General features: G+C 55.8%; 3 protein-coding genes across 13 annotated transcripts in view; 1 reads left to right on the plus strand and 2 right to left on the minus strand.

Annotated features, from left to right (window-relative positions):
* The window catches only part of VAV1 (vav guanine nucleotide exchange factor 1), a 52,370-nt gene extending 49,557 nt beyond the window's left edge, over positions 1-2,813 (minus strand). For 2 of the 3 annotated variants that reach the window (XM_064572271.1, XM_064572269.1), the window contains exon 1: positions 2,199-2,813. In XM_064572271.1, coding sequence (XP_064428341.1) covers positions 2,199-2,402 — 204 coding nt within the window. In that variant the 5' untranslated portion in view covers positions 2,403-2,813. The remainder of the gene's footprint in view (positions 1-2,198) is intronic. The other variant, XM_064572262.1, reaches the window with a different exon arrangement.
* A 914-nt stretch (positions 2,814-3,727) lies between these two features.
* Positions 3,728-14,955, plus strand: SH2D3A (SH2 domain containing 3A). 6 transcript variants are annotated; one of them, XM_064572309.1, is made up of 11 exons: positions 3,728-3,986; positions 4,393-4,606; positions 7,753-7,889; positions 9,371-9,720; positions 10,064-10,140; positions 11,535-12,022; positions 12,145-12,260; positions 12,421-12,595; positions 12,688-12,799; positions 13,153-13,338; positions 14,219-14,955. In XM_064572309.1, exons 3-11 carry the CDS (start codon positions 7,821-7,823, stop codon positions 14,377-14,379), a joined length of 1,734 nt encoding a protein of 577 aa, XP_064428379.1. In that variant the 5' UTR covers positions 3,728-3,986; positions 4,393-4,606; positions 7,753-7,820; the 3' UTR covers positions 14,380-14,955. The 6 variants fall into 6 exon arrangements, with proteins under 6 accessions (XP_064428379.1, XP_064428393.1, XP_064428399.1 ...); XM_064572323.1 differs by having other exon boundaries at positions 4,422-4,606; XM_064572329.1 differs by lacking the exons at positions 3,728-3,986; positions 4,393-4,606 and adding an exon at positions 4,897-5,087.
* Positions 14,956-15,097: 142 nt separating this feature from the next.
* On the minus strand, positions 15,098-23,980 carry TRIP10 (thyroid hormone receptor interactor 10). 4 transcript variants are annotated; one of them, XM_045863178.3, is made up of 15 exons: positions 23,856-23,980; positions 22,571-22,686; positions 22,430-22,486; positions 21,408-21,555; positions 21,267-21,329; positions 20,947-21,051; positions 20,732-20,860; positions 20,024-20,170; positions 19,717-19,911; positions 18,526-18,693; positions 18,166-18,275; positions 16,181-16,313; positions 15,824-15,966; positions 15,627-15,745; positions 15,098-15,512 (listed from the first exon to the last, which is right to left on the minus strand). In XM_045863178.3, the coding sequence occupies exons 1-15, from the start codon at positions 23,877-23,879 to the stop codon at positions 15,364-15,366; spliced, it is 1,806 nt and encodes a 601-aa protein (XP_045719134.1). In that variant the 5' UTR covers positions 23,880-23,980; the 3' UTR covers positions 15,098-15,363. The 4 variants fall into 4 exon arrangements, with proteins under 4 accessions (XP_045719134.1, XP_064428367.1, XP_045719135.1 ...); XM_064572297.1 differs by lacking the exon at positions 22,430-22,486; XM_045863179.3 differs by lacking the exon at positions 18,526-18,693.
* Positions 23,981-25,020: the final 1,040 nt, after the last annotated feature.

Below are 25,020 nucleotides of genomic sequence, written 5' to 3' on the forward strand. Positions count from 1 at the left end.
TGTGTGGGTCTCCTCCCCACTATCCCAGCACCAAGAAGAGGCCTAACATACATTGCCATTGCCATTGAGTGCAGGCGCTCTTCCCACCCTCTTCCCCAGAAACAACTGAGAAAACGCAGAGGAACTGAGAAGCATCCGAATTCCGGCCGCCACACCTTCCTCTATGCCGCTCCTGTCGGGATCATTTTCCCCTTTTCTCCCTCTGCCCTTCCACACCCCAAGGGCGGTCCATGGCCCCAGCTTAAATCAATGGACAGATGGGGCCCTGCAAACCTAGAGAAGCTGTTCTGTCCTTGTGTCACCTCCCTCCACCCCACTGGACCCACCTTTTGGCTTCGCGCACACATCCCCGCTGAGAACAGGGCACAGGGCTGAGCTTTGAGGGGAGACAAGATGAGCAGAGACAGGAAGGCACAGAGCTCCATATGGGAGAATTGGGGAACAGCCCTGCGCAGCCTGGGGCCTGACACAGCTGGGCATAGGAAGCCAGAGCAATGAGAAAGCTCATACTCACTCTTCAAAACATAGCACAAATGTCCCCTCTTGCATAAAGCCTGACATCGCCAGCCAATGTCTCGCCTTTGCCTCAGGGCTCCCAGCCCTGAGGTTTCTCCCTCTGTCCCAGTCGTGACCGCACAGGACTGGGGGTGTCCATCTCCCCAGTCTGGAGCACCTGGAGGGCCAGGCCTGGCCCGGGTCCTCGGCACTGCCTGGCACAAAGGAGAAGGCTGCCTCCCTGCAGTCCCCACAGCTGCCTTCGCAGATATTAAGGCCATGCCCCCGTGCCCTTCATTAGACAACCAGCAGTAGGCAAGATGTAGGCAGGGATGGAAGTTCATCCTCAAGTTTATCCACTTCCCCATCAGCTGCTATTAAAGCCTCACTGCGGACCTTGACCGCCTGTGAGTCCGGGGCCTGACAGGTCCCATGGCTACTTCCCCATCTGCTAGAAGCCAGGAGGTGAGCAAATGTATGCAAATCTGGGATGGCCTGTGGCCAGAGGGGCTGGGCCTCTGGAGTTCCCTCATCCTTTCAGTAAGCCCGGCCTGGGCTAAGGAGGGTGGGCCACCCACTTCCCCAACCCCAAGGCCGTGTCCCCAGGAAATGCCCCCCAGGGGCCCCCATGGGCCCCCTCCCTGAGAAGTTACTTCCCCCTTCTGCATCCGCACGTGGCATCTAGGACCAGAGAAAAGGCTCCCCACCAATCCACAGCTCCCTGACACAAAGCTTTCACTGCAGAGTGGAGCCTGAGGGCCAGAGGTGAGCGTCCTCTCAGACTCCCAAGGCAGGTGAGGCACCCGGAGCCCCTAGCCCCCAGCATACACAGCTTCCACCCAGCACCCAGGAGACCACAGGGACCCAGAGAAGGGGCTACAAAGAGGGGATCCAGTCACGTTACCTCCTCCACCCCAACCGCATTCAAATAGGGATTTGAATATATTTCCTGAGTCTAGCAGGGCCCTGCTCAGTACAATCCACCCTCCCCGGACCTGAGCCTTTGCAGCAATCCCTACAGAGAAAGAGCAGTTATTTCTAGGCTCCAAAACCCCAGGACCTACTCTTGGGCTCAAGACCAAGGCTTTTCTCAATGTCTCCCTGGGATGGATAGAGCTAGGAAGACCAGAGCCCAGGGGCCCACAGCCCCCCACCCGCCCCACGCGCCCCAGGCCCAGGCAGGAAGCGAAGGGGAAGAAGATGTGAGGGGAAGGAAGGGGCCCAGGGCCTGGGAGGAGGAGACACATGTGGGGGAAGAAGTTGGTGGAGGCCCCTCCCCCATAGGCAGAAGGTGGGGGGGGGTGTCAAAGGAGGTAAAAACCTCAGGCAAACTGTTGGTCACCTGGGGGTTCCCAGGTAACCCTCAAGAGCCCCACACAGTCCCATCTGGGGGTTTGAACCTCAGTGGAGTCAGCCTGGGGCTTGGAAGCTTTAACCCCAAGTTTGTCAGTTCTCAACCTAGATGTGCACTAACCCAGAGCCTATTAACCCATTCCTGTTACCCGTGGGTGAGACACCCCCAGATCTCAGAGTTTACCACCCCCTCCATCCCTCCCCCCCCCCCTCCTGTGCCAGCCCCAGAGTCCGGAGCATATTCTCTTCTCCATCACAGGCCCAGAGTTTCAGCGTATTAAGTCTCCTGGTGCCAGCCAGGGGTGGCCCCCACCTCCAACCCCTGGCACTCCAGCCAGTGGCGGGCTCACCTGGGACATCTGGGGGCGCAGGTTGACCTCACGCAGGTTGATGGCATGGGGCAGCAAGTTGTTGAGCAGCTGACACAGAAGGACGCCATCCCGGAGGGCCTGTGCAAGCTCGCACACCTGGGCCCCGTCCCAGGTCACGCGGTGGCTGGGGGGCAGCACCCGGCACTGGATCAGCCAGTGGGTACACTGGCGCCACAACTCCATGGCCGCTGCCTTACCGGGTCAGCCTGCGCGCCCTTGCGGCCTCCACCGCCTGCCTGCCTGCCTAAGCTAGCCAGCTACCACTTCCTCTTCTTTGCCTGTAACTGTCGCCCTGAGAGGGGGTGGAGAAGGCGGAGCTGTGGGGGGGGGGAGGCGGGAGCACCTGCAGCCCAGCCCCTTCTATGCAGGCCCTGGCATCTCTTTCCCCCACCAGCTCAACACAGGCCTGGGCACCTGGGGGTGGGGGGCTGCTGGTGGAGTTACTGAGGCCTGCTGCCTTCCTCCGTATCCAATCCTCTCAGCAACAGACTCAAGATCTGCTCTCTCCCCTGCCTCCACCCCGCGTTGGCACCCAACATGCTAGCTTGGACGAGCGTATTCTCCTCTACCCTGGTCCCCAGGCTCACTCCCGCCCCCACAGTCTGTCCTCCCCACGGAGGAGCACACCTGTGAGCATCTGGGCAAGTCATCATGTCCCTCCTCTTCTTACAGCCCACTGCCCTGCAGTCAACAAGGCCCTACATGACATGCCCCTCCCTGCCCTCTCCTCTTCCACTCACCACTTTCCCTCATGCATTCTGCTCCAGCCACACAGGCCTCCTTACCAGGACGCCCTAGAATCTTACCCCAAAATCCTGCCACAGGCCCTTTGCACATGCCGCTCCTCTGCCTTCAACAAGCAACTTCATGGCTAGCTGCTCCCTCACCTCCAACAGTTCTTTGCTCAATGTGACCTGCTCGTGAAATCTTCCCAAATCTCTCCATTTCAAATCACACTTTCTTTTCCACTTCCCTGCATTAAGCCCTGATCACCATCCAACAAACCTGATATTTTATTATATTTATTTCTTTATTGTCTATTTAGAAATCTCTGTCTCATATGTTCCCAGCACCTGGCATAAATACATGCTCCGTAAGTATTTGTTGAATGAATAAATAAATGGTTGGAAGCTTTTTTGGGCTCTACCTCTAACATCCCCAAATTCATTTATTTATTGCCATGGCCCTGGCCACCACCATCTCTTTCCTTATAGACTTCCATGGTGTCGTTCATTAATCCATTCGTGTAGCGAACATTTACTGTCTTCGTGGACCTTATCATTACCTGAAATCATTTTGTCTACAAGGTCTCTCTCCCCACCTCCACCCCACTAGGCTGAATAGACTCCCGTCCATCTCACGAGGCACGCCCCTTGGATTTTTCTTTTTTAACCCTTTAATCACTAGAGGGCGCTAGCCTCCTTCAGTGGACAGACCACACACACCCCACCCCACCCCAACCCACCCCCCACCGACCGCTCCAAAACCAGGTGGGAGGCGGTCAAGGAAAAGACACTCCCCTCAGCATTTCCTGAGCCTCGAGCCTCTTCCACATTCGCGGGGGGAAAGCCGAGCCTGGAAATCACCGGCTTTGCGATCCCACAGGCACCGAAACTTTTCATCCCCAACCATCCCGGGCGCTTATTTCCTCATCTGTAAAATGGGTGACAGCAACCTTCACCGTTTTTAGAATTCTGGCAGGGATCAGAGATTGTGGGGCTGCACAGACGAAAGCGAGGAAGGCAGAATGGCGCTCCAGGGCTCCAGGTATGAATCCCACCTCCGCCACTCACAAGCCGGGTCAATTTGGGCAAATGGCTTAGCTGCCCCGTGCCTCCGTTTCTGCATCTGGAAAATGGGAGTGATGGAAATAGTACCTACTTCACTGAGGGGTCGATGTAAAAATTAAATGCGTTGAAGCAGGTCAAGGAAGCGGGACAGTCCTGGCACACAGTAAGTGCTCAACAAGTGTTAATTGGCGGCCACTGCTTTCAATACTGTTGTTATTATTGCGAGCCCTCAATAAACGTGGCCAGACCGTCCTCCCTCTTGTTCCAGATCCATTCCCCCAACCTTGCCATGCTTGCTCCAAGCATCACGATGGAAGCCCCCCTCCCACCTCCCACCAAGGAAACCACCTGAATGTCTGTCTCCCCCGGCCATAATCCCCCAGTCTAGCTCATCTCGCTCGTGCTGTTACAGTGGAGAGGCTGTCGTGCTTTCCCGCATCTGCCTCCACAAAACCCGACACCCACTGGAGTTCCCTTCCCGGAAACCCAACGGGACGGTCTGGAGGAAGCGCACCTCTACGTCACAGCAGCCGCCACCCCCGCGCTGCAAGAGAGCCCGTAAGGGGCCGCCCTGTCCCCGCGAGGAACCCTGGGGGGGTGAGGAGAGACACCCTCCCCACGTCCCAAGGGGTCAGGGGTACTTAGGACCAGTCTGCGGGGAATGGAGGAGCCGAGCTCTAAGGGGCGGGACTAAGAGGGGCGAGGAGCATGTGGGCGTTGCCATCCGATGGGGGCGGGGCGACGTTCTAGGCGGGGGGGGCCCCTGGAAGGAACAGATGGAGTTCCCAAGGGGGCGTGGTTTATGGGAGGGGGGACGTTCTCCCAAGGGGGCGTGGTTAGCGCCGAGAACGGCTCTAAGAGGGTGGAGCCGGGACGAGAGGGCGGGGGAGAGCCTAGGAGGCCACCTTCCGAGGCGGAGCCCTCGGGGGCGGGGCCAGGTGATCTGGCTCGGTAACCCACCGGGCTCGGCCAGACAAGGTGCGGTCGGCTGGGGCGGGGAGGGAGGGGCTGGGAGCCGCAGAGCCTCCGGCTTCGGCCCGGCCCCAGCTTCTCACCAGCTCCGCGGGTCCCGGCCCAGGTGAGTGAGGGGCCCCAGGCACATCCAGCATCGGGGGTTACTGGGGTGGGGAGTCCTCTCTTTTCCAGGTGGGGCCACCGGCTTGCAGGGAGAATCTGGGTGTCGGTCCAGGAGCAGCAGCGTTCGTAGAAGGGTCGTCGAGTGCCTGATTGGGTCGCTGTGCGTCACGCGTGTCCGTGTACCTGGGCGTACCTGGGAGTGCACCTCTAAGCGTGCTTCCTCTGCGACACGAAAAGCCTCCCTGCTTCCACTTTGCCTGAGTAATCTTTTTAAACCACAAACCAGATCGTGCCCCTCCCTCATTTAAAACCCTTCCGTAACCCCCATTGCATCCCGCTAAGATGAGATTTTGGGGTTCTCACCCTGCCGACCTCGCTGCTCTCCACTTAGCTACTTGCTCAGTGCATTCCGGCTACAGTGACTTCCTTGATGATGTAAAATGTAGAGAGTAAGCTCTATTAACCCCCAGGCCTTTGCACTTGCTGTCCACCCTCTCACCCCCGCATCTGGAACTGCTCTTTCTCCGAACCTTTGTGTAACTGTCTCCTTCCCTTTATTGAGGGCTCAGCTCCAATGTCACCTGGTGGGAGAGACCTTCCTGACTATATGTTATTTACAGTAGCTGCCTCCTCCAGTCTTTTTTATCACACGTTCCTGTTTTATCATCTTCAGTGATTACTCATAGACATTATCTTCTTCATTCGTTGTGTGCTGTTTATTTTGTGTCTTGCCCACTGGACAGCACAGGGCAGAGCCTTGATCTCATTCATCACCGTCTTTCCAGGGTCTAGAACAGGTCCTGGAACATAGTAAGTGCTCAACCAATCCGTGTTTGCTCAATGTCAAGTTTGAGTACCCGTGTCTAACTGTGTCCATGTGTCCATGTGTAGGCGGCTGCCCCCCTGCACATGTGTGCACATAGGTGTGGTCTATAGGGTATGAATAACCCCCTTCTTTTCTCCGTGTTTGCCCCTACCCCCACCCTCTTCTTGATTCTGCTCCCTTCCTCTCTCCCCTGCCCAAATATCCAGAAATTATTCCAAAGGAGGAAGGGTAGGAGGATGATTTAGTTGGCCTCTGTCTAACCTGTGCCCACTCTGAGCTCCCCCCTCATCCAGACTCCCCTCCACCAAACTAACCAGAGCCTTGTCAGTGACCCACTGCATGCCCACTAAAGAGGGACGAGGGGAAGCTGACGTTGGGGGACTCAAGACAGAGGCTGGCCTGGCCCAGATGACAAACAGGAAGTACACAGGCATCCACAGGAGACACACCTGGTGTTCCGGTATGCAGCACCTGGAGCCAGGTCCCTGCCCAGCTCCCCGCCCCTACAGCTACCTGGGGCGGGCCTGGGAACTTCTTGCCTTTTTCTGGCCCTCAAGGCCCTGCTGACTCAGGATGAGAGAATCCTGGTGCTATTTCCCTGCACACCCGGCCAGGCCCAGAACACCTTAGGGGTAGAGGAAGTGAGAAGCAGATCTCCTGCTTCCCTCCCATCCAGGGCAGGTTTTCTCCACCAGACACTTGAGACACACGCGGCCTGAGGCCTGCACAGTATCAGGGGAGTCCCAAAATGTCAGAGACCTAAACTTGGCCATAATAATAACAAAGTGTATCGGCTCCAAAATTTAAAAATCTGCAAACGCCAAATTGCTGTTTGCTGACATTTCTACAAAATGTGACTTTTTAATGTCCCTAAAAATGGTATTGCATTGAAGGGACACCTGGCTGGCCCAGTTGGTAGAGCATGTGGCTCTTGATCTCAGGGTCATGAGTTTGAGCTCCACGTTGGGCACAGAGATTACTTAAAAAATAATAATAAAAAATAAAATTTAGAAAAAATGGTGTTACATTGGAAAGCCATGTGTGGGTTAGATTTCCTTACAACTTAAGAATTCGTGAGTGTGCACATACACTGCTTAGAAGCTAGAGATCTCAAAATCCTCCCAGTTGTTACTGATTTAGACCTTCCCCTATGGAAAATCTTATCTCCACCACTTGAATCTTCATATCCCATCCCTGGCTTTATTTTTCCACTTATCTCTTTCTGATCTATCTATTCCTTCATCTGCTTATTTATTTTCTTAATTGCTGTCTCCCCCACTAGAACAGCAGCTCCTCAAGGGCAGGGATGCCCCTATTTTGTTCACTGCTGGGCCTCCAGTGCCCAGTAGCACCTGGCACATGGTGGATACCCCATAAATATTAGTTTGAGTGAATTAGTTAATGAAATTTCTCTAAAAAGTAGCATCACGTCATCTGCATAAAAATTGCATTCCATTTGAAAGCAATGCATAGGTCTTCTCCCTTTGCAAGCATCCCAGTGAATGCATGACTGTTTCCATGAGATCACAGCCAATTCTAAATTAAAGTTAATCATAGCCCAATTTTATAGGAGGTATATATATGAATCTAGCATATGTATATAAACAAAATCTAGTGTACATATATTTTTGTCTATAAGTAACTTGTTTAATTTAGAAGATGTTTATATGTTATATGTTTAGAATATGTTTATGTGTTAGAATATGTTGAGAGAGAGTTGCATTTTAAGGTTGATAGGATGCAGGCTGCTGTCTCCAAAACTAAGAGGAACATGGAAGGAAGGGCTGACCCAGCCACTTAGGAAGCTTAGGATGCAGGAATAATTATTCCCATTTTACAGATGTGGAAGACTGAGGACTGTTGAAAATACAGAGTTCAGCCCCTGCACCCTCTGCCCCCAAGAGCTCCATGCAGGTGCAACAGGATGGAGAGGACTTTGCCAGCCAGCCCTGGTACCACGGCCCCCTGTCCCGTCAGGTATCTCTGCTTCCTGCAGGGCCTCAGCACCATCTGATAGGGAGCCTCTCCCACCCTTGACCTACTGGGGACTTCTGAGGACTGCTGGGATCCTGGATGAGGGACTTATGGTCAAGATCTATTGGAAGGGGTGACTGAGGGTCTAGGGACTGTCTTGAAGCTCGGTTGGTATCGTGGCATGCTCCCCAACCCGACTCCTTCGCTTTGCTTGTCTCTCCATCTGGGTCCCAGGCACCTGTGGCCACCAGGGCCCCATCTCCCTCTTTTATCACCTTCAGTGATTGCTCTTAGACATTATCTATCTTCTTCATTCGTGTGCGTTTGTTGTGTGTCTTGCCCACCAGACAGCACAGGGCAGAGCCTTGGGCTCATTCATCACTGTGTCTCCAGGGTCTAGAACAGGCCCTGGCACACAGTAAGTGCTCAATCGGTGTTGAGCACTCACTCTCAACCCAAATCTCCCCACCCTCATCTCCAACTCATTTGTCACCCTCAGGAGTCCTGGGACCCTGGGCATCCAATCAAATTGTGAGAGTCGGTATTCCTTAGTGGTTAAAATCCCAGCCCTACAACTTCCATTCTGTGTGACCTTGGGCAAGGTAATTGACCTATCTGGGCCCCAGTCTCCCCATCTGTAAAATGAGGATGATGGTATCTACCACTTAACCATGGTAAAGGATTAAATGAGTTCCTATGTTTTATACCCACAGCAGTGCTTGGCATGTAGGAAAGGCTACATGTGTCCACCATATGTATTGTTCAGTCCCCAGCTCCCATCACCAACTCCGCTTTGCCTCCCTCTGGTGTTGCGGCCCCCAGCCCCTGTTTCAGCACCAGCCACCATGGCTGGCATAGGACTGCTTGAACATTTTTATAAAGGAGGATTTCCAGGCCGTAATCAGTTTGGAAGGATCCAGCAAAGGGCACTTTTTGAAACCATGTTTGTTTACCAAGCCTCGTGCATTTACTCAGGTTGGACATTCCATTAGCCAGTGTCAGCTGGCAGCACCCCCAAGATGTCCCTGGCTAAACACAACAGATCTTTATGGGCTTGTTCATGTTACAGCACAAGCTGGTTGAGGAGTGGGGAACGTGGAGCTCCAGAAGTCAGTCAGGACCCGAGCTCTTTCTGTCTTGTGGCTCTGCCTTCCACCAGGGCTTTGGGGACATCCCCCGACAGACAGGGGACAGAACCTGTAGGATTGTGCAGGAGGGTTTTGTGAGCTAGGTCGGGACATTCCCGGCAGCTCTTCTGCCCTCATCCTATTGGCCAGACTGTGTCAGATGATGACTAACTGCAAGGGAGCCTGGGAAATGTACTCCAGAGGTGTGCCCATGAGAAAACAGGAACTGGTTTGGGGCAAAACCACCCAGTCTCTGGGGTGGCTTTTCTTGGGTAGGGGGATGGGGGTGAGGAATCACCATGAATTGCTGATCTGGGCTCATGACTAAACCCTCTACCCCCTGTCCTCCACCCCCAGAAGGCTGAGGCCCTCCTGCAGCAAGATGGGGACTTCTTGGTTCGAGCCTCCAGGTCCCGGGGGGGCCACCCAGTGATCTCCTGCCGCTGGCAGGGCTCAGCCCTACACTTCGAGGTGCTCCGTGTGGCTCTGCGTCCCCGGCCAGGCCGGCCCACAACTCTCTTTCAGCTGGAGGATGAACGTTTCCCAAGCCTGCCCTCCCTGGTTCGCAGCTATGTGACCGGGCAGCGTCCACTGTCCCAGGCCACAGGGGCCGTGGCCTCCAGGCCTGTGATACGGCAAGGACCCATTCGACGCAGCTTTAGTGAGGACGCCCTCCTAGGGAGCCCAGCTTGGATAGAGTTGCCCAGGTAATCACAGGCTCTCTACCTCTCCAGTGACACCTGATATCCCCGGAGTTTCTCCACCTGTGCACTAACCACTGCTGACTTGGGCCTGGATTAATTGTGGGGGGCTGTGCTGTGCATCGTAGGATGTTGAGCGGCATCCCTGGTCTCTATCTACTGGGTGCCTGTCAAATCCTCTCCACCCCACCCCCTAGTTGTCACAACCAAAAGATGTCTCCTGACACTGTCAGGTGTCCCGTGGGGGTAGATCACCTTGGTTGGGGTCCACTGGTGCTGAGTGACTAGATAGAGGGTGTTCTGGGCATCGGTGGAGTAATGTGTAATCTCCCTCATCTCTGTCCCCCAGGGCTAGGAAGCGGAGTGACAGTCAGCCCGCAGGCTTGGAGCACATGGGGGGGTCAAGAGAAGACCACCCTGGACCAGGTAAGGGTCTACCAGGACAGCGCGTGCCTCGGAGATTGCTCTGCCACCCACTGCCTGACTGATATTGCGCAGGTGACTTAACCTCTTGGAAACTGCGGACAACAAAACTTTCCAAATTGTCATGATGATTAAGAAATCCACAGGCACTTTGTAGGGGCTTAAAAATGGGGGAGTTTATGATTATTCCCAGAAGCTCTATGTGTCTGACCACAGCTAACCTCTCTCATAACTCCTGCCACACCCCCTCCTCACTCCAGCCAGTCTTGTTCCTGCCTCAGGGTCTTTGCACTTGCTGTTCTGGCCACAGAAAAGCCCATTCCCCTGATCTTTTCCTGACTGACTCCGTCTCGTTCAACTTGAGTTCCTCAGAGTAGCTGACCCTGGCCATCCTACCTAAAAGAGGATTTTCCTTGTGCCCTGTGTGCCCCATCTGCCCTGCCTCCCCTCCCACCATTCATCATGAGTCCTCACTGCCAGCCACTGTACTCAGTGCTGAGATGTATCACCTCTGCCCAAGTGGTGCCGATGTCCTACTGGAGGAAGATGGACACTGACAACAAAAAATGAGTCTGCTTTGGGGTAAAATTTAAAAGTAGAACAGAGGGAGATTGGGAATAAGGGGATGGGAGTATTACAATTTTAAGTAGTAGTCAGGACAGGCTGCATGGAGAAAGATTTGAAAGAGGTGAAGGAGGAAATGATGTGAATATCTGGAGGGTGAGAGTGGCCCAGGCAGAAGGAACGGCCAGTGCAGTCCTGGGGCCAAAACAAGAACTTGAACTGTTCATTCAACCAAAAGGATGTGAGTGGAGCTGAACCATCTGGAGCTCAGATTTGGGGGGCTTTTTTGGCTACTGTGAGGACTTTGGCCTTTACTCAGAGTGAGCTAGAACCATGGGAAGGTTTTAAGTCTCTATAAGAGGGTCTATTTATATGCTCAGTAAATATGGCATCTCCCAAAAGTCTGGGTGCAGCTTTAAGTTCTAATAACCTCAGAAGCAAAAATGCCACAAACTTAACAAAAGACATCATTTGAAAGTTTGATAAATGCAGTTTCTTTGATGCTTTTGTAGTTTTGTGAATTTTGAATAATTTTTTTTCCATTTTAGTTTTGTACGTCAGTGCTTACCATCTTCAATCAGAGGGGCAAAAACAAAGAATTCAAATTTAAACTGTAGCATTCAGAATTCATATGTAAGTGTCCAAAAAAGTTCATTTTCAGACCATTGATAAGTGTGTAGCATTTATATTGGTGAAGTTTTAAGTTCAAAGCCACACCAGGATACCCAGTTATTGACTTGATGAACCAGAAGGTTGGTAGCCCATGAAGCCCCCCACCCCATCTGGCTTTCTTCTCTGTGTACCCCCCTCACTCCCTCTTGTTTGACTCCTAGGAGCCTCCGCTGTGCCCACATGTGCCCTCCCTCGGATGGGTAGTGACCCCATGTTGCTGAAGACCCCAGCTCCTCTGGGGTGCGTTGTTGACAGCCTCAGGGCCTCCGATGGGCAGCTTCATGCCAAGGCACCCACCAAACCACCTCGAACACCCTCACTGTTGCTGCATGATGCATCTGGACGCCCCCCAACATACTGTGAGCTGGTGCCCCGAGTGCCCAGTGCCCAAGGAACCCCCCCAGACCACAGTGGCCCAGAGACAGAGGCCCCACCATGGTGGGAAGCCAACGAAGAGGAGGAGGAAGAGAACAGAAGTTTTGCAAGACCAAAGGCCGAGGTCTCTTTCTGGCCCCCTAACAACCCCTTCTGCCTCCTGGGCCCCCAGAATCGGCCCCTGGAACCCAAAGTCCTGAGTACTCTCCGTGACCTATTCCTGGAGCACCATCCTGGGAGCACGGCCCTGCACCTATTATTGGTAGACTGCCAGGTGGGTCACCTACCTGGTCACTCCTCCCCAGACAGGGGCTGAAGCCAGGCCAAGGCCCAACAGCACCTCACACCCATACACTCATTCTGCTTGGTTGACCTCCCCACTAACCCCCTGCCCAGGCTACAGGCCTCCTAGGAGTGACCAAGGCTCAGCGGGGTGCCATGGGGGTCGCCTCTGGCCTGGAGCTGCTCACACTTCCCCATGGGCATCGCTTGAGGTTGGAACTTCTGGAGAGGTGAGCCAGCCACCTGGAATCCCCAGGGTCTTCAAACCTCCCCCCATTCAAGGACCCCCAGGGAGGAGGTGAGATGGGCAAAGCTACTCCCCCCCACGCCCCTCACCTCCGAGTTACAAACCTCCCACTGCCCCCAGACCCTTGCTCTCCACCCTCACAGACATGAGGCGCTGGCGCTGGCGGGGGCGCTGGCCGTGCTGGGCTGCGCGGGGCCGCTAGAGGAGCGCGCGGCCACCCTAAGGGGCCTGGTGGAACTGGCATTGGCGCTGCGGCCGGGGGCGGCCGGGGACCTGCCTGGACTGGCCGCGGTCATGGGCGCTCTGCTCATGCCCCAGGTGCGTGGGAAGCAGAAATGAGGAGGAAGCCTGAATGCTGGTGATGGGGAAGAGGGAAGAGGGGGGCAGCATGTTCAGGGCTCCTCCCCCAGGTGTCCCGGCTGGAACGCACGTGGCGCCAACTCAGAAGGAGCCACACCGATGCTGCGCTGGCCTTCGAGCAGGAGCTGAAGCCGCTGATGCGGGCACTGGATGAGGGCGCCGGTGAGTGGCATCCCTTGGCGCTCCACGCCCGCTCCAGCCAGAATCCTAATCCAGCCCTACGCCCCGCACGTCAAGTCCGTTCACCATAGACCCCACCCTCTTCGCTCTAGGCCCCGCCCATCGCGTCTGGTTCGGTCCGGGAGTGCCCCAACCCTGGGCCCCGCCCCTGTTTCTGTCCTGGGCTCCGCCCCCGCCCTAGGCCTCCTCCCTGACCCAGTCCTGCTCTGTGCTAGGCTGGAACCAGTGTTTCTGGGCTTCCACTCCTAGGGTCCGCCTCGACCCAGTCTCCCACCCTCTTCACCCTAGGCCCCATCTTCTGCCCCAAGCCTAGCTCAGAGCCCTTCCCCGCACAGGACCTTGCGAGCCGGGCGAGGTGGCGCTGCCGCACGTGGTCCCCGCCGTGCGCCTGCTGGAGGGCGAGGAGCTCCCGGGGCCGCTGGACGAGAGCTGCGAGCGGCTGCTGCGCACCCTGCACCAGGCGCGTCAGATGGCCCGGGACGCGCCCAAGTTCCGTGAGGCAGCGGCCCGGCGCCTACGAGGTGAGTGCTCCCCTCTGCTCCCTGCGGCCAGAGGGTCCCGACTTCCCGAGCACCCCGCATGCTCTAACCGGGTACCCAAAAACCCAGCAGGCCAGGGACCAGAGCCTCCCGCCACGCCTCCCAGAGTCCCACCCAAACTGGGACGGCCTGGCCTCTGGGGAGTTCTCACCCCAAGTCCGAGTCGCAGCCAACAGTGTTGACAGGAATAGTGCTCTCCACCCCAAGAGGGTTGGCCCCCGGCCCCAGAGCCACGTCCACAGATTCCCACTCCCCGCCCCCACGCCCCCACCCCCGCTCCCACCTGAACCGGCCCTGCCCCCAGAGGATCTCGGTCCCCTCCTACAAGGCCTAGCTCTCTCCAGGATGAGTCAGTCCTTCAACCTGGTAAAACAGCGCCCCCGCTGCGTTCAGAGCCAAACCTTCCTCCCGTCCTGGGACAGCCCAGCCTCCAGAATCCCCAACCTGGCTTATTCCGCTTTCGCTGGTAACCTAAGCACTCCTCTCTCTCCAACATGGCTCAACCTCCCCCAAAATGTGTCGCACTGGGCGGCCCAGACTCCAAATCTTGCCCCCCAAGTGGCTTCATCCCCAGGCACAGCCCCTCCTCCCCCCCCCCCCCCAGCATCACGCACTGAACAGACTGCCCCCATGCACCCTGGCACAGTATGCTTCCACCGAGCTCCTCGGCCGCCCCACCCCCAGTCCTGCGGAGACTCAGAGCGCCTCCTCCCCATGAACCCCGCCCAGTTGTGCAGAGTTTCTGGGCAGAGTCCCTCCACAGTCCCTGCTGGGACAAAGTTCTGAGGGGAGAAGGCAGGTGCAGGGTGGGGCGAGGCAGGAGCCTGGACCCCGCCCCCAGCCCGCCTGGCCTCGCCCCCAGGATTCCGGCCGAACCCGCAGCTGAAGGAGGCCCTGACCACAGGCTTTGTGCAGAGGCTCCTCTGGGGAAGCCGAGGCGTGGGGGCACCGCAAGCCACACGTCTCGAGAAGTTCCAGTGCGTCCTCAGTGTCCTTTCGCAGCGCCTGGAGCCGGATGTTTGAAAGCACAGACCCCCTTCTTCACACTGGGACACCCAGGATTTGGGGAACCCCGCAGACACCAAGGAAGTTGCCCCAAGCTGTTCACATAGCCAATCGCAGTGGGAACCCACATTCTGCCTCACAGATTTGCAAAAACCCATACTGTATCCCTAAAAGTGTACATGAATCCTAGGGTGAGGGACAGCCTCCTCCCCCACGCTAGAAAATCCAGGTGTCTGGAGGCCCTATCCCACCTCCCACCCACACACACCTATCTTACAAACAGGCAACATGAGGCTTTTAATGGCAAGAGAACTTGCAGAGATCTCTTACTCAGAAGCCAGAGTTCAAATGCTTTTTAAGAGCTGTGTGACTTCTCGCAAATGGCTCAAACTGTCTGTGCTTGCCTTCAACGTAAAAGGGAGGCTGTGTACTTTCTAGGGGTTTTCATGGGGGATTAAAGCTGTGTTCAAGTATCATGGGTGGAGAATGCCCGGTACACAGCAGGTGCTCAACACTGCCTTTTCTCATAAAGCTGCGGTAAACACAGAAAGGATGTTTGGTGCTTTTCTTCCTATACTGAAGTCACAGACAAGCACCCAACTCCAGGGAAGTTTTGTCCAAGGTGTGCCCGAGTTTACCTCCCCTTCTTCATTCTCTCTGTGGCCAGGAAGGAGGCCGGCATTTGCATATCCAGCCCCAGTATGTAAATCTACCAGTAAGGCACAGACTCCAAAAGCTTTATAGAATTTTTTTATATAAAACAAAATGGCCCTAGCCCAGCGGCAGGAAGAAAAGATTTGAAACACGAGTATGTACATCAATGGTAGAAGGCACAGCGAGTCCGTCTGGGATGAGGAGTGGGTTGGGGGGGGGGGGGGGGCAGCAGGTTACACAGGTCTCAGCTGAAGCCACGGGGGCAGAAATAAAGTGCGTAGGTCCTGGGGCCCCCCGTGGCCCAGAAGCAGCAGCCAACAGCCCCCTTCTTCCCACCTGTGGCAGGGTTCAGCTGAGCGTGACACGGAGGTAGGAGGTGGGCACATAGCCCTCACCTCCCTGTTTCCGCCTGACCCGGGTCCAGCCATCACCTTTGTCCTCCTCCATGAGACTGAGGTCTTCACCCTCAGCCATGGAGATGGTGCCCTCGCTGGACCCTGTCGTGGGAGGGGCAGTGGGCTCAGATCTGCTTCAGGTGAAGGTAAACACAATCTAGCCAAAAACACCGCCCACCCCCTAAGCAGCTGATGGGACACACAAGCCGTCCTCACCTTCAAAGTGGTATATGGCCACACAGTGACCTATGGGGGATGCCGGCTCCTCAAAATCCTCATCAAACTCCGTGTAGATGGGGGCATCCTGACCCTCCTCGGAGAGGGGCTCTTCAGAGCTGGTTGGGGAGAACAAAGCAGGTCAGGACAGGCCTCCCAGGTCCTGGGGCCAGACCCACTCTGGCCTCCACACTCACCTCTCCTTGTCATCCTGCGGTCCGCTGTTGGTGCTGCTGCTGTCTGGAGGGGCACTGGCTGGGGGCTCTGGAGGCCGGGGGTGGCGGCCCAGGCTGTCCCCCCGGTTGCTCAGGACCCGGCTCTCGGCTTCCACCAGCCAAGCCTGAGAGGAGGGAGTCACAGTCAGTTCCAGGGCAGGGCTCCGGGGTCAGCCCGCTCTGGACCTGGAGGTTTCCTGAGATCACCCATGCACACCCAAGGCTGTGATGAGAAACAGCTGGGGCACCACCCCCACCCAACACCTCCCTGCTCCCCCCCCCAGGAAGTGACTCAGCTAGGCCCGCTGGCCCCCACCCCTCCCCAGGGTCTTCCCTGACCTCATACTTCTGCACTTCCAATTTCAGCCGTTCGATGTTGTTCAGGGTTTCCGTGATCCGGGGCTCCAAGCTGGCAGGGTCCCCCATCTGGGGTGTCTTCTCATACACATCCTTCATTTTCTTCAGGGCTTCTCTAGGATGACACAGACACAGATCAGAAAGAACAGTCCCATATGACTTAACAAGCAAAAAAAAAAATGTGCTTGGCTTCAAGGAGCCAATAGCAAGACAAGACAGTGGTTAAATCACAAACGCTGGTGCTTCACTGCCTGGGTTCGAATCCCAGTCTGGGCATTTCCTTGTCTGTGAGTGTGAGTGAAGTTACGGGACCTCTCAGTATGCAAATCTGGAAAATGGGGATAATGATGCATATATCTCATGTAAGTGGCTGCAGAGATTAGAATGGTGCCTTTATTTATTCAGATACACATTGACTACCTACTGCATATCAGTTACTGTTCCAGCCATCAGAATATAGCCCTACACAAGACAATCAGGATTCTGCCCTGGCTCACAGTCTCAGGAATTCACTTGGGAATGCCAGTGAATCTATGTAAAGGATGTGAAATAGTGTATGGCACACAGTAAGCACTCTGTAAATGTTCGGTATTATTATCATTAGTCCTTGATCCCTGTCTCCTCCAAGACTATATATACAGGCAGTAGTAGTAACAAGCATAGACCTTGGAATATGTCAAACCTGGGTTCAACTTCTTTCCAGTCCTAATACCACATCCAGGCCATGGGGAAACAAGCAGAGAGGTGGGACAGCTAGAATTCAAGGCCAGCCTGTCTTGACTCCAAAGCATGCTCCCTTCACCCCTACATCATAAAGACTCGGGGCACCTGGGTGGCTCAGTTGGTTAAGCATCTGCCTTCGGCTCAGGTCATGATCCCGGGGTCCTGGGATCGAGTCCCATGTCGGTGGCTCAGCAGGGAGCCTGCTTCTCCCTCCCCCTTCTGCCCCTCCACACATTGTGCTCTCTCTCTCAGATAAATAAACAAAATCTTTAAAATAAATAAATAAAAATAAAGACTCAGGAACTACAAGGTTCTGAATGGAACTTTACACCAATAAAAGCTTCGTACAATATAAGTTTTATACAAGAGGTTCTATGCAAACGGCAAGAGAGAACTGGGCTGCCTGTCCCCAAGTGGCAAACATCATTCCTATTATTTAAGAGGAGTGGGAAGAGGATCTTGTTACTTGGAAGAAGTGAGTACAGATTTTCTTTTTTTCAGTCTGGCAGATTTTTTTATTGTTAATATTTTAAGTGTTTGAGTTATTAAGCAGATAACCATGGGTGGTTTTTTTTTTTTTTCTTTTAGCCAATTATGGTAGTAAATGAGACTAATAGATGTTTTTATATTGAACCATCTTTGCATTACTGGGATAACACCCAATCGTTCATGACTTGTCTTTTAAAAAGTTATGTTTTAGGGCACCTGGGTGGCTCAGTTGGTTAAGCGACTGCCTTCAGCTCAGGTCATGATCCTGGAGTCCCGGGATCAAGTCCCGCATCGGGCTCCCTGCTCAGCAGGGAGTCTGCTTCTCCCTCTGACCCTCCCCGCTCTCATGCTCTATCTCATTCTCTCTCTCAAATAAATAAAATCTTAAAAAAAAATAAAATAAAATAAATAAATAAATAAATAAAATACATCACTGGATTTGTCTGGCTAGGAATCTGCATCCAAGATCCTAGTGAAGTAAAATGAGCCCAGAATTTGAATTTCTCGAGTTCTCGCTAACAGATATGGAAATTGATTCCACCAAGCCTCCTAAATGAGCTGGCAGCTTTCACTTTTTCTGTTTGCGGCAATGACTTGTGTAAGAGGAGAAGTAACGGTTTCCTTCTAAGTATGGCAGGAATCACCTGTAAAACCACCGGTGCCTGGGGCTTGTTCGGGACCGCTCAGAGTACCATTTCAGTATAGTTCATTTATCCTTTTATTTTTGTTTCTTGCCTGCCTGCCCCCAATCTTACCTCTGGTCAACCTCCTTCTGTAGCTCACGATTCCGTTCTTCCAGCTGCTGCTGAAGTCGTTTTCTCTGCTGCTCTGGGGGCAAGTGGCTGAAATCCTCCGTCACCACTGTCTGCAAGGTGGGAAGACTGAGTTTGGGATCAGGGATTCTCAGCTCTAAGATACTGTGAAGACACACCAAGTCCACCTTCCTCCCCACCCAAGGTTCTTGGGGGGCAAGGCCATGCACAGAGCAAAGCAGGTCTGGGTCTGGAAACCGGAGGAGGGGGCCCAGCTGGCGGCAGGAAGCGAGCCCAGGGTCCCGCCACCCAGCTGCTGGGCAGGCTGGGGCTGCCCCCTCCTCCCCCGGAGGCCTCACTTACCCCACGGCTGCCTCGAAGGCTGCGGAAGGATGCTAGCCGCGGTTTGACTGACTTACTGATCTCACTCAGTATGGCCAAGGGGTCGAGGCCGGAGCGGGGGGATGGGGGTCCATTAGGCAATGGCGAGGGCAGGGGGCCCCCCAGGGAGGAGAGGGGTGGGGGGCGTGGCTACCGGCGGGGCAGGGGAGGGGGTGGGTCAGGAGGGGTGGGAGGATGTAGAGAACAAGGATGGATGGACGGACGGACGGAATAAAGAAAAAAGAAAAAACAAAATGGAGAAAAGAAAAGAAAAAAAAACAAACGGTAAGAAAACCACAACTCAAGATGCACAATCACACACAGAAAACGCATGCAAAGAGCAACACAAAAATCTGGGAGGTGGTGGGGAGGGCATTAGACTGTGAGCCAGAAGGCCAGACCCCTCCCTACCCCTGTATGTCACCTCTCCCTTGAATTCTATATCCAGTACCTAGCATGGGGCCTGGGAGGAGGGGAGGGGGGCAGGGAGGCCCAGGGTTCTATCCACCCAGCTTTCTGGGCTCACAGTCTAGAAGGTACAGGGAGATGCATTCAGGGAATCAAGATCTCAGACAGGTATATGGCCACAGAGGTCAGAGGCAAGCGGAGAGAAAGGTAGAAGGCATGAAGTATCAAAAGGGTCACAGGTGGGGTTGAAGCTGGGGGAGTCCCGTGTACAAAGTGAAGAGAGGTATCAAATTATATGTCAAGAGGGATCAAAAGTATGTAACGGAGTCATGAGATATAAACCTGGGGGGGTGTCTAAGGTATAAAACAGGGGTGTCCAGCTATGTGCTTGACAATAAACCAAAAATCCCAAGAAAAAACAGCCTGAGGGTCGGGGACCCAAGGACCCATTGGCAGGATGGACTCCAGGGGAGTCCTTAGGGCGAGTATCTTAAGCCCTCATCCAGCCCTGAATCCCAGAAGCAGGTCTTCTCCCAGCATCCCAAGAAGCAGCAGACAGACACCACAGGCCCCCTCCCTGCACCCCCCTCAGCCTTGGGGGACTCCCAGGCCAATAGCCGGGCCGCCTCCCTTCCCTCCAGCCCGGGCCAACAGCCAAGAGGAAAATTCCTGCCCAGGACTCAGCGTCCCGGCGGCTGGGGCTGACTCAGTGGGGGCCCCCCTGTCCCCACTCACACTCCCCCTCCCAAGGGCTCCGGCCCCCACCTTGTTCTTCTTGCCGAAGGGCCAGCGCTTGGCACGGCTACGGCCTGAGCCTCGGAGCTCAGGCCGTCCATCGGAGGGGGTGCCCAGGCTGCTGTCTGAGGGCACGCGGTTCATGGGCTGGCTGAAGTCTTCGAATTCCACGTCACCAGGGCGGGCAAAGCCTGACTTGTGCAGCTCGATTAGGACCTGGGAATCCTGCGAGGAGGGGCGAGGGGTGGTGGGTGGGGAGTAGTCAGGGACAAGATTAGGGCCTGGGGTCGTCCAACTGCCCACCTGTCAGCCCACTCGCCCAGGACCCCACACGCACGTTCTTGGCATCTACAGCATCTGCAGCCACCTTCATGCCCTCCAGACATTTCGCGATGATGGGCACCACCTGTAGCTCGGCCTCCGACAGGAGCCCATACCCGGCTCCCAGGTGGGCAGCCCGCCGCTCATCCATGTCCTGCAGCTTCTGCAGAGACAGGACAGGGGCGCTAATGGGGACCAGGAGCAGTGATTCATGATGGGGCTCCACACTGGCCCCAGCCCTGAGAGCCCAGTCTGGTGGGGAAAACACAGCACCGAACAGAGACTTCCAGCCCAGGGTGGCCAGTGGAGAGACATGGGATAGGGGAGATTTGAGAGGGGAGTCTGAGGAAGCTCCCGCCTTGCCTAGGGAGTCAGGAAAGGCTTCTCAAAGGAGGTGACAATGAAGCCAGGGCTTTGAACAGACACCACACCCAGCACAGGTACTGCCTGTCCCAGGGTGGAGTGGAGTAAAGAAGCTAAAGCAGAAGAGGGGAAATTCGAGGCCTTTCAGAGGGGTTGTTAGAGCTGGGGCTTAGAAGAATGAATAGGAGTTTCCAAAGAAAAGAAAGACATCCCTGGCAGAAAAACACAGTTCGAGTAAAGACAGAGCTCACTGTTGTTTCCAATTCCCTTTCGATTTATAGATCAGGACATTGCCGCTAAGGTTTTGACAAATGTGTAAGAGTCGGTTAATTTTGTGGGTCTTTCAGGAGGGGGCACTCACATCAAATATCTGGGGCATCTGGGAAAAATAGAAGTGGGACTGGTCTCGGTTGAAGCGCTGTAGTTGGGCCGCGTACTCATTTTTGCTTTCTTCTGCCATGTGACTTCGAAGGTGGGCTTGTTGCTTGGCCTGAGGAACATCGAGGCAGGGGTCACTGCCAGGTTCTGGCTCCATCCCCGCCGGACCTCCAAGCCCATCCCAGACCCCACAAGTACCTTCTCCACGTCAGCCTTGGTGGCATTGATATCCTGATCAAGTCGCTCAGCGGTCTGGGCTGCCTTTTCAGCCTCCCGGCAGTCCCGCTCAAACTTACGCTTACTCTACCAGGGACAGAGCCAGGAGGTAGGAGGTGAGAAGGCAAGGTTTCAGAGACTGGGGGGACATCACCCAGCAAATGGGGTGGGGGGTGCAACGGGCATGCTGGAAACCCATGGGAGGGGCTCCAGGCCAGACAACGCAGGCAGCTGCATGAAGCAGCGACCGTCAGCCTGCTCCTCGGGGCCAGAGCCACCCTTCCCCGCGCCCACAGACTCACATTCTCCAGCTGTTTGAAGCTACTTTCCAGCTGCTGCTGAGCCCGGCGGCCTTCCTGAAAGTGCTGTTCAAACAGAAATGGTTAGGCTCCCCTGAGTTGAAGTAGTGGTCCCGGGGCAGATCCAGAGCAGGGATCACTCACCATCTTTCTCTCCTGTTTCATCTCCTGCGAGTACTTGGCCAGCTCGAGACACACACGGACGCCAAGGTTCTCGGCCACCAGCTCTCGCTGGCCCGCAAAGTCATTCACCTCCTGGAGAATCTGCACAAAGGACTGCTGCTGGCTGAACCTGTGGCAAGATGGGCAGGGGCAGTGAACCAGGGTCAGGTACCCCCCCCACCCCCCAGGAGCCCCAGGACCCACCTCCATATGGGAAAGGGAAAGCCCCAACACAATCCTCCTGGAAGCAACCATAAATCCTGGTCCATATCCCTTACCCCAAACCCTTCAGGGGGATGCATTTCAGAACTCAGAATTTTTCAGGTCTAGAAAGGGGACATAATGCTTATACCATCTTTTATGCATCACCCCAGTGGGGTCAGGGGCAGCATCCTCTAATCAAACACTGTAAGTATTTTTGCAGTGAGAGGTATTAATAGTCACACAAAGTGGGATAAAAACCAAGGACGTGATGAAATTAAGTCAGGTCAGGTCAGAGACCACTGCCAAACTACCAAAACAATCTTTTGATTTCTAGAGCTTTTTGGATTCTGGAACTGGGGGCCTGGAATGAAGCGCAATCCTCCTGTGACACTTACTATGGGCTAGACACTGCTTCAATGCATTATCTCAGTTAATCTTCAAATGAGCCCTACATGGTCATCGTCATCGTCATCATCATCCCGTTTCACAGGTGAAGAAAACAGGCATAAAAACTTAAGTCAGTTACCCAGAGTCACTTGTTTAGTAACTGCTGGAGCCTCCCTCACCTTAGGAGAGGCAAATGGAAAACTCGTCAATTGCCCAAAGTCGTGGGGCTGGAAAATAGTGGATTTAGGATTCCAGCACAGGTGATCAGGATCCTGCATCCATGCTCATCCCTCTAGGTGGGAACTGAAGCAAGAGGTGAGGGACTTGCTTAGGTAGTCTAGCTGAGGCAGAGGAAGTGAGACCAACACCCCCGGCCCCCCAAATCTAGCGTGGCAATCCCTCTCCATCCTTACTTGGATTCCGGGTCATCTTTGGCAAGTCTCTTGGGCAGGTATTTTTTCACCAGGCTCCTAACGGAGAGAGGCAGAAAGGCTGAGCCCCCAGCCCTCCAACAGCTTCCCCAAGCCCCAGGCGGGTCCATCCTAGGGTCTCACCTCAGCTGCTTTGCATAAGCCTGCTCCACCTCGGTCCGCTCTTTCACAAACTTCACGTATTTGTCCAACAGGTCCAGCCCCCACTGCGTGTGCCGCTCGAGCACCTCAAACTGATCCTGGAAGCGGGTGGAGGATTCGAGATCACGACGTTGGGACCCCACGGGCCGGAGGACCAGGCGCAGGAGAAGCTTCAAGGCTCAGAGCGAGCAGAAGGTGTGGCTTCCCGGCCCCGCCCCGCGCGGCGCGGGGGGAGGCAGGAAACCGGCGGGAACCCCCTCCCCTTCCCGGGAAGGGCCAGGGAACAGGGGCGGGGCCCCAGCCGGACCACTGGGTCCCCGTCCCCAGGCCGCCAAGAGGGGTGTGGAATGGGGCAGAGCCACTCCCCCCTGCCCCGGCTCCCCTAATCCCCCCTCCCAAGATTCCGGAAAATCCGGCCGGCCCGGCGTGAGTCAGGACCAGAGGGGCAGGGTTAGCCGCAGTTTGGGGAGCCCCAGAATGTCCAGGAGACAGGCACCATGTTCCCCGGGTCGCCATGCTTCCTGGGGTCCCCCCCATGTGACTCAGTTTCCCCCACTAACTCCACTGCACCTCCAAAAGAAATTCCAGAGTTGCGGGGGAAGGAATCTAGTTACCCCGCTGCACCCAGAAACCCAGGGATGCCACCGCCCCCATAAAAAGGAGGGGTCAGAGGTCCCGACTAGGATATGGGGAAATTTCTGGGGCTTCCAGAGCAGAGGTTAGAGGCTGCCTAGGGCCGGCCCCTCCCAGTGCCTGGGGCGAGATGGGGGAGGGGGCTGAGCCTCGCAGCCCCTCCCCCCCAGAGCGTCCCAAGCCCCTAGGTGTTGATTGGAGGCGCCGAAAGGGCGGTCAGAACTTCTAGGTCCCACGTGGGGTTGAAAGTGGCCAGAGGGTCCCCTCCCCCGCTCGAGGCGGACAGGCGGGCGGCGGGCAGGGACCCAGGGGCCGTAAGATAAGCCGCCCGCCCAGCCAGGGTTCTCAAAATAGGTGACCTCGCCCGGCCGCCCCGGCCTGGTCCCAGGACTTCTGCCCTCCTCACTCTGAACCCCGTGCTCAGTTTCCCTAGTCAGCTCCTGCAAGGTCGCCCTTCGCCCTGGGCGTCCTGAAACGCCCTGGGAAAACTCCGAAAGAAGGCGAAAAGCGGGGACTCCAGGGGTCTCCGAAGGGGGAAAGCGCCAAGCCCCCGCTAAGGTCTTGCAGAAGCAAAGGGGGAGGGGGTCTGGACTCCAGAAAGGGAGGAACTTGGGGCCAGGCCTATCGGACTCACCCACAGCTCGGTGCCCCAATCCATGCTGCTCCCGCCGAAGCCGCCGCCGCCGCCGCCGCCGCGCCCGGTCCCCGCCGCCCGCCGCCGGGAGACTCAGCTTGGAGCGGCGCGCCCGGCCCCGCCCGCCATGCCCCGCCCACTCCAGGCTCGGCCACGCCCCCGCAGGCCCGGCCACGCCCCCATCTGCGCGGAGGCCCAGAACAGCGCCCTAAAGGCGGGACCCCCCCAGGAGGCGGGGCGCAACGGACGCCCCGCCCCCTCTTAAAGGAAAGTTGCCACCAGCCGCCGCTGGACCGACGCCTTAAAGGACCCCCACCCATTTTTCCAAATCCCCCGGGCCCTTCTTCACGCCCCCCCCCATCCTCCCCAACCCTACCCCGCCCGGGACTGTTCTTACTTTTCTCTTTTCTTTCAAACATTCTTTAAAGGGACAAGACATTAAAACCCCAACCCGAGAGGTCCTTCCCCCCACCCCGTCGCTGGGAGAACCTGAGGTCACCCCGCTCTTGCGGGCCGGCCCGGCTCCAGACATCTATGCTGGGCCCACTAATGGTCAGGTTCCCTCCGGCCACAAGGCGGATGGGAGGACTTCGATCCTGCCCAGAACGCGCCTCTGCCAAGGCCCGGTCCATTAGCACCCCCGCCGCTTCCTGCCTTCCCCCCCTCCCGAAGTCTGCGCCGGGAAACTGAGGACGGGCCGTCCTTGGGGCACCGGGCCCAGGTCTTTCCTCGGCCCTCATCCAGTTCGCGCTTCCACCTGCCCATTTTCCAGTCGCATGCATTTAGACCCAATCAGGCTTCACTGTCTGTAGACCCTGGTTCCGACTCCACGTCTCCCTCCAGACACTCTGGCCCTGGGGCTTGGAAGTCTGTCACCTCCCTCACAAAAGTCTGTTCACACTTCATTAATCTCTTTAAGGCACTGAGATGAAAGGGGAGAGAACCCTCCAGCTCCCACCCTCATCCTCTCCTGCCTTTGGTCCTTAGTGTCTATGGAGGTGACAGACGTCCCAGAGCCCCCAGGCACAAGTTAGGCTCTAAGCCTCCGGGCTCCCAGTACACAAACCAGTACACATACTGGGGAGCCCAGGAGGATAGCCCCAGGAGCCCATACTGGGACAGATGGCTCTGTGGGGACCTGGCCCCACCTGCTGGTGGCTTCTGA

Source organism: Mirounga angustirostris, unplaced genomic scaffold, assembly GCF_029215605.1.
Source record: "Mirounga angustirostris isolate CCGP_5_RB_7025 unplaced genomic scaffold, mMirAng1.0.hap1 SCAF_1, whole genome shotgun sequence".
NCBI classification, from domain to species: Eukaryota; Metazoa; Chordata; class Mammalia; order Carnivora; family Phocidae; genus Mirounga; species Mirounga angustirostris.

Excerpts from the sequence above, each read along its gene's own strand:
- SH2D3A (XM_064572309.1), top strand. The coding sequence starts at position 7,821 with ATGCAGGTGCAACAGGATGGAGAGGACTTTGCCAGCCAGCCCTGGTAC. Across the intron at positions 10,141-11,534 it reads AGAAGACCACCCTGGACCAG|GAGCCTCCGCTGTGCCCACA; the intron begins GTAAGGGTCTAC and ends TTTGACTCCTAG. Across the intron at positions 12,023-12,144 it reads TATTATTGGTAGACTGCCAG|GCTACAGGCCTCCTAGGAGT; the intron begins GTGGGTCACCTA and ends CCCCCTGCCCAG.
- TRIP10 (XM_045863178.3), bottom strand. The coding sequence starts at position 23,879 with ATGGATTGGGGCACCGAGCTGTGG. Across the intron at positions 20,861-20,946 it reads CCAAGGCTGACGTGGAGAAG|GCCAAGCAACAAGCCCACCT; the intron begins GTACTTGTGGGG and ends GATGTTCCTCAG. Across the intron at positions 18,694-19,716 it reads CCTTCGGCAAGAAGAACAAG|CCACGCCCCCCACCCCTCTC; the intron begins GTGGGGGCCGGA and ends CCCCGCCGGTAG.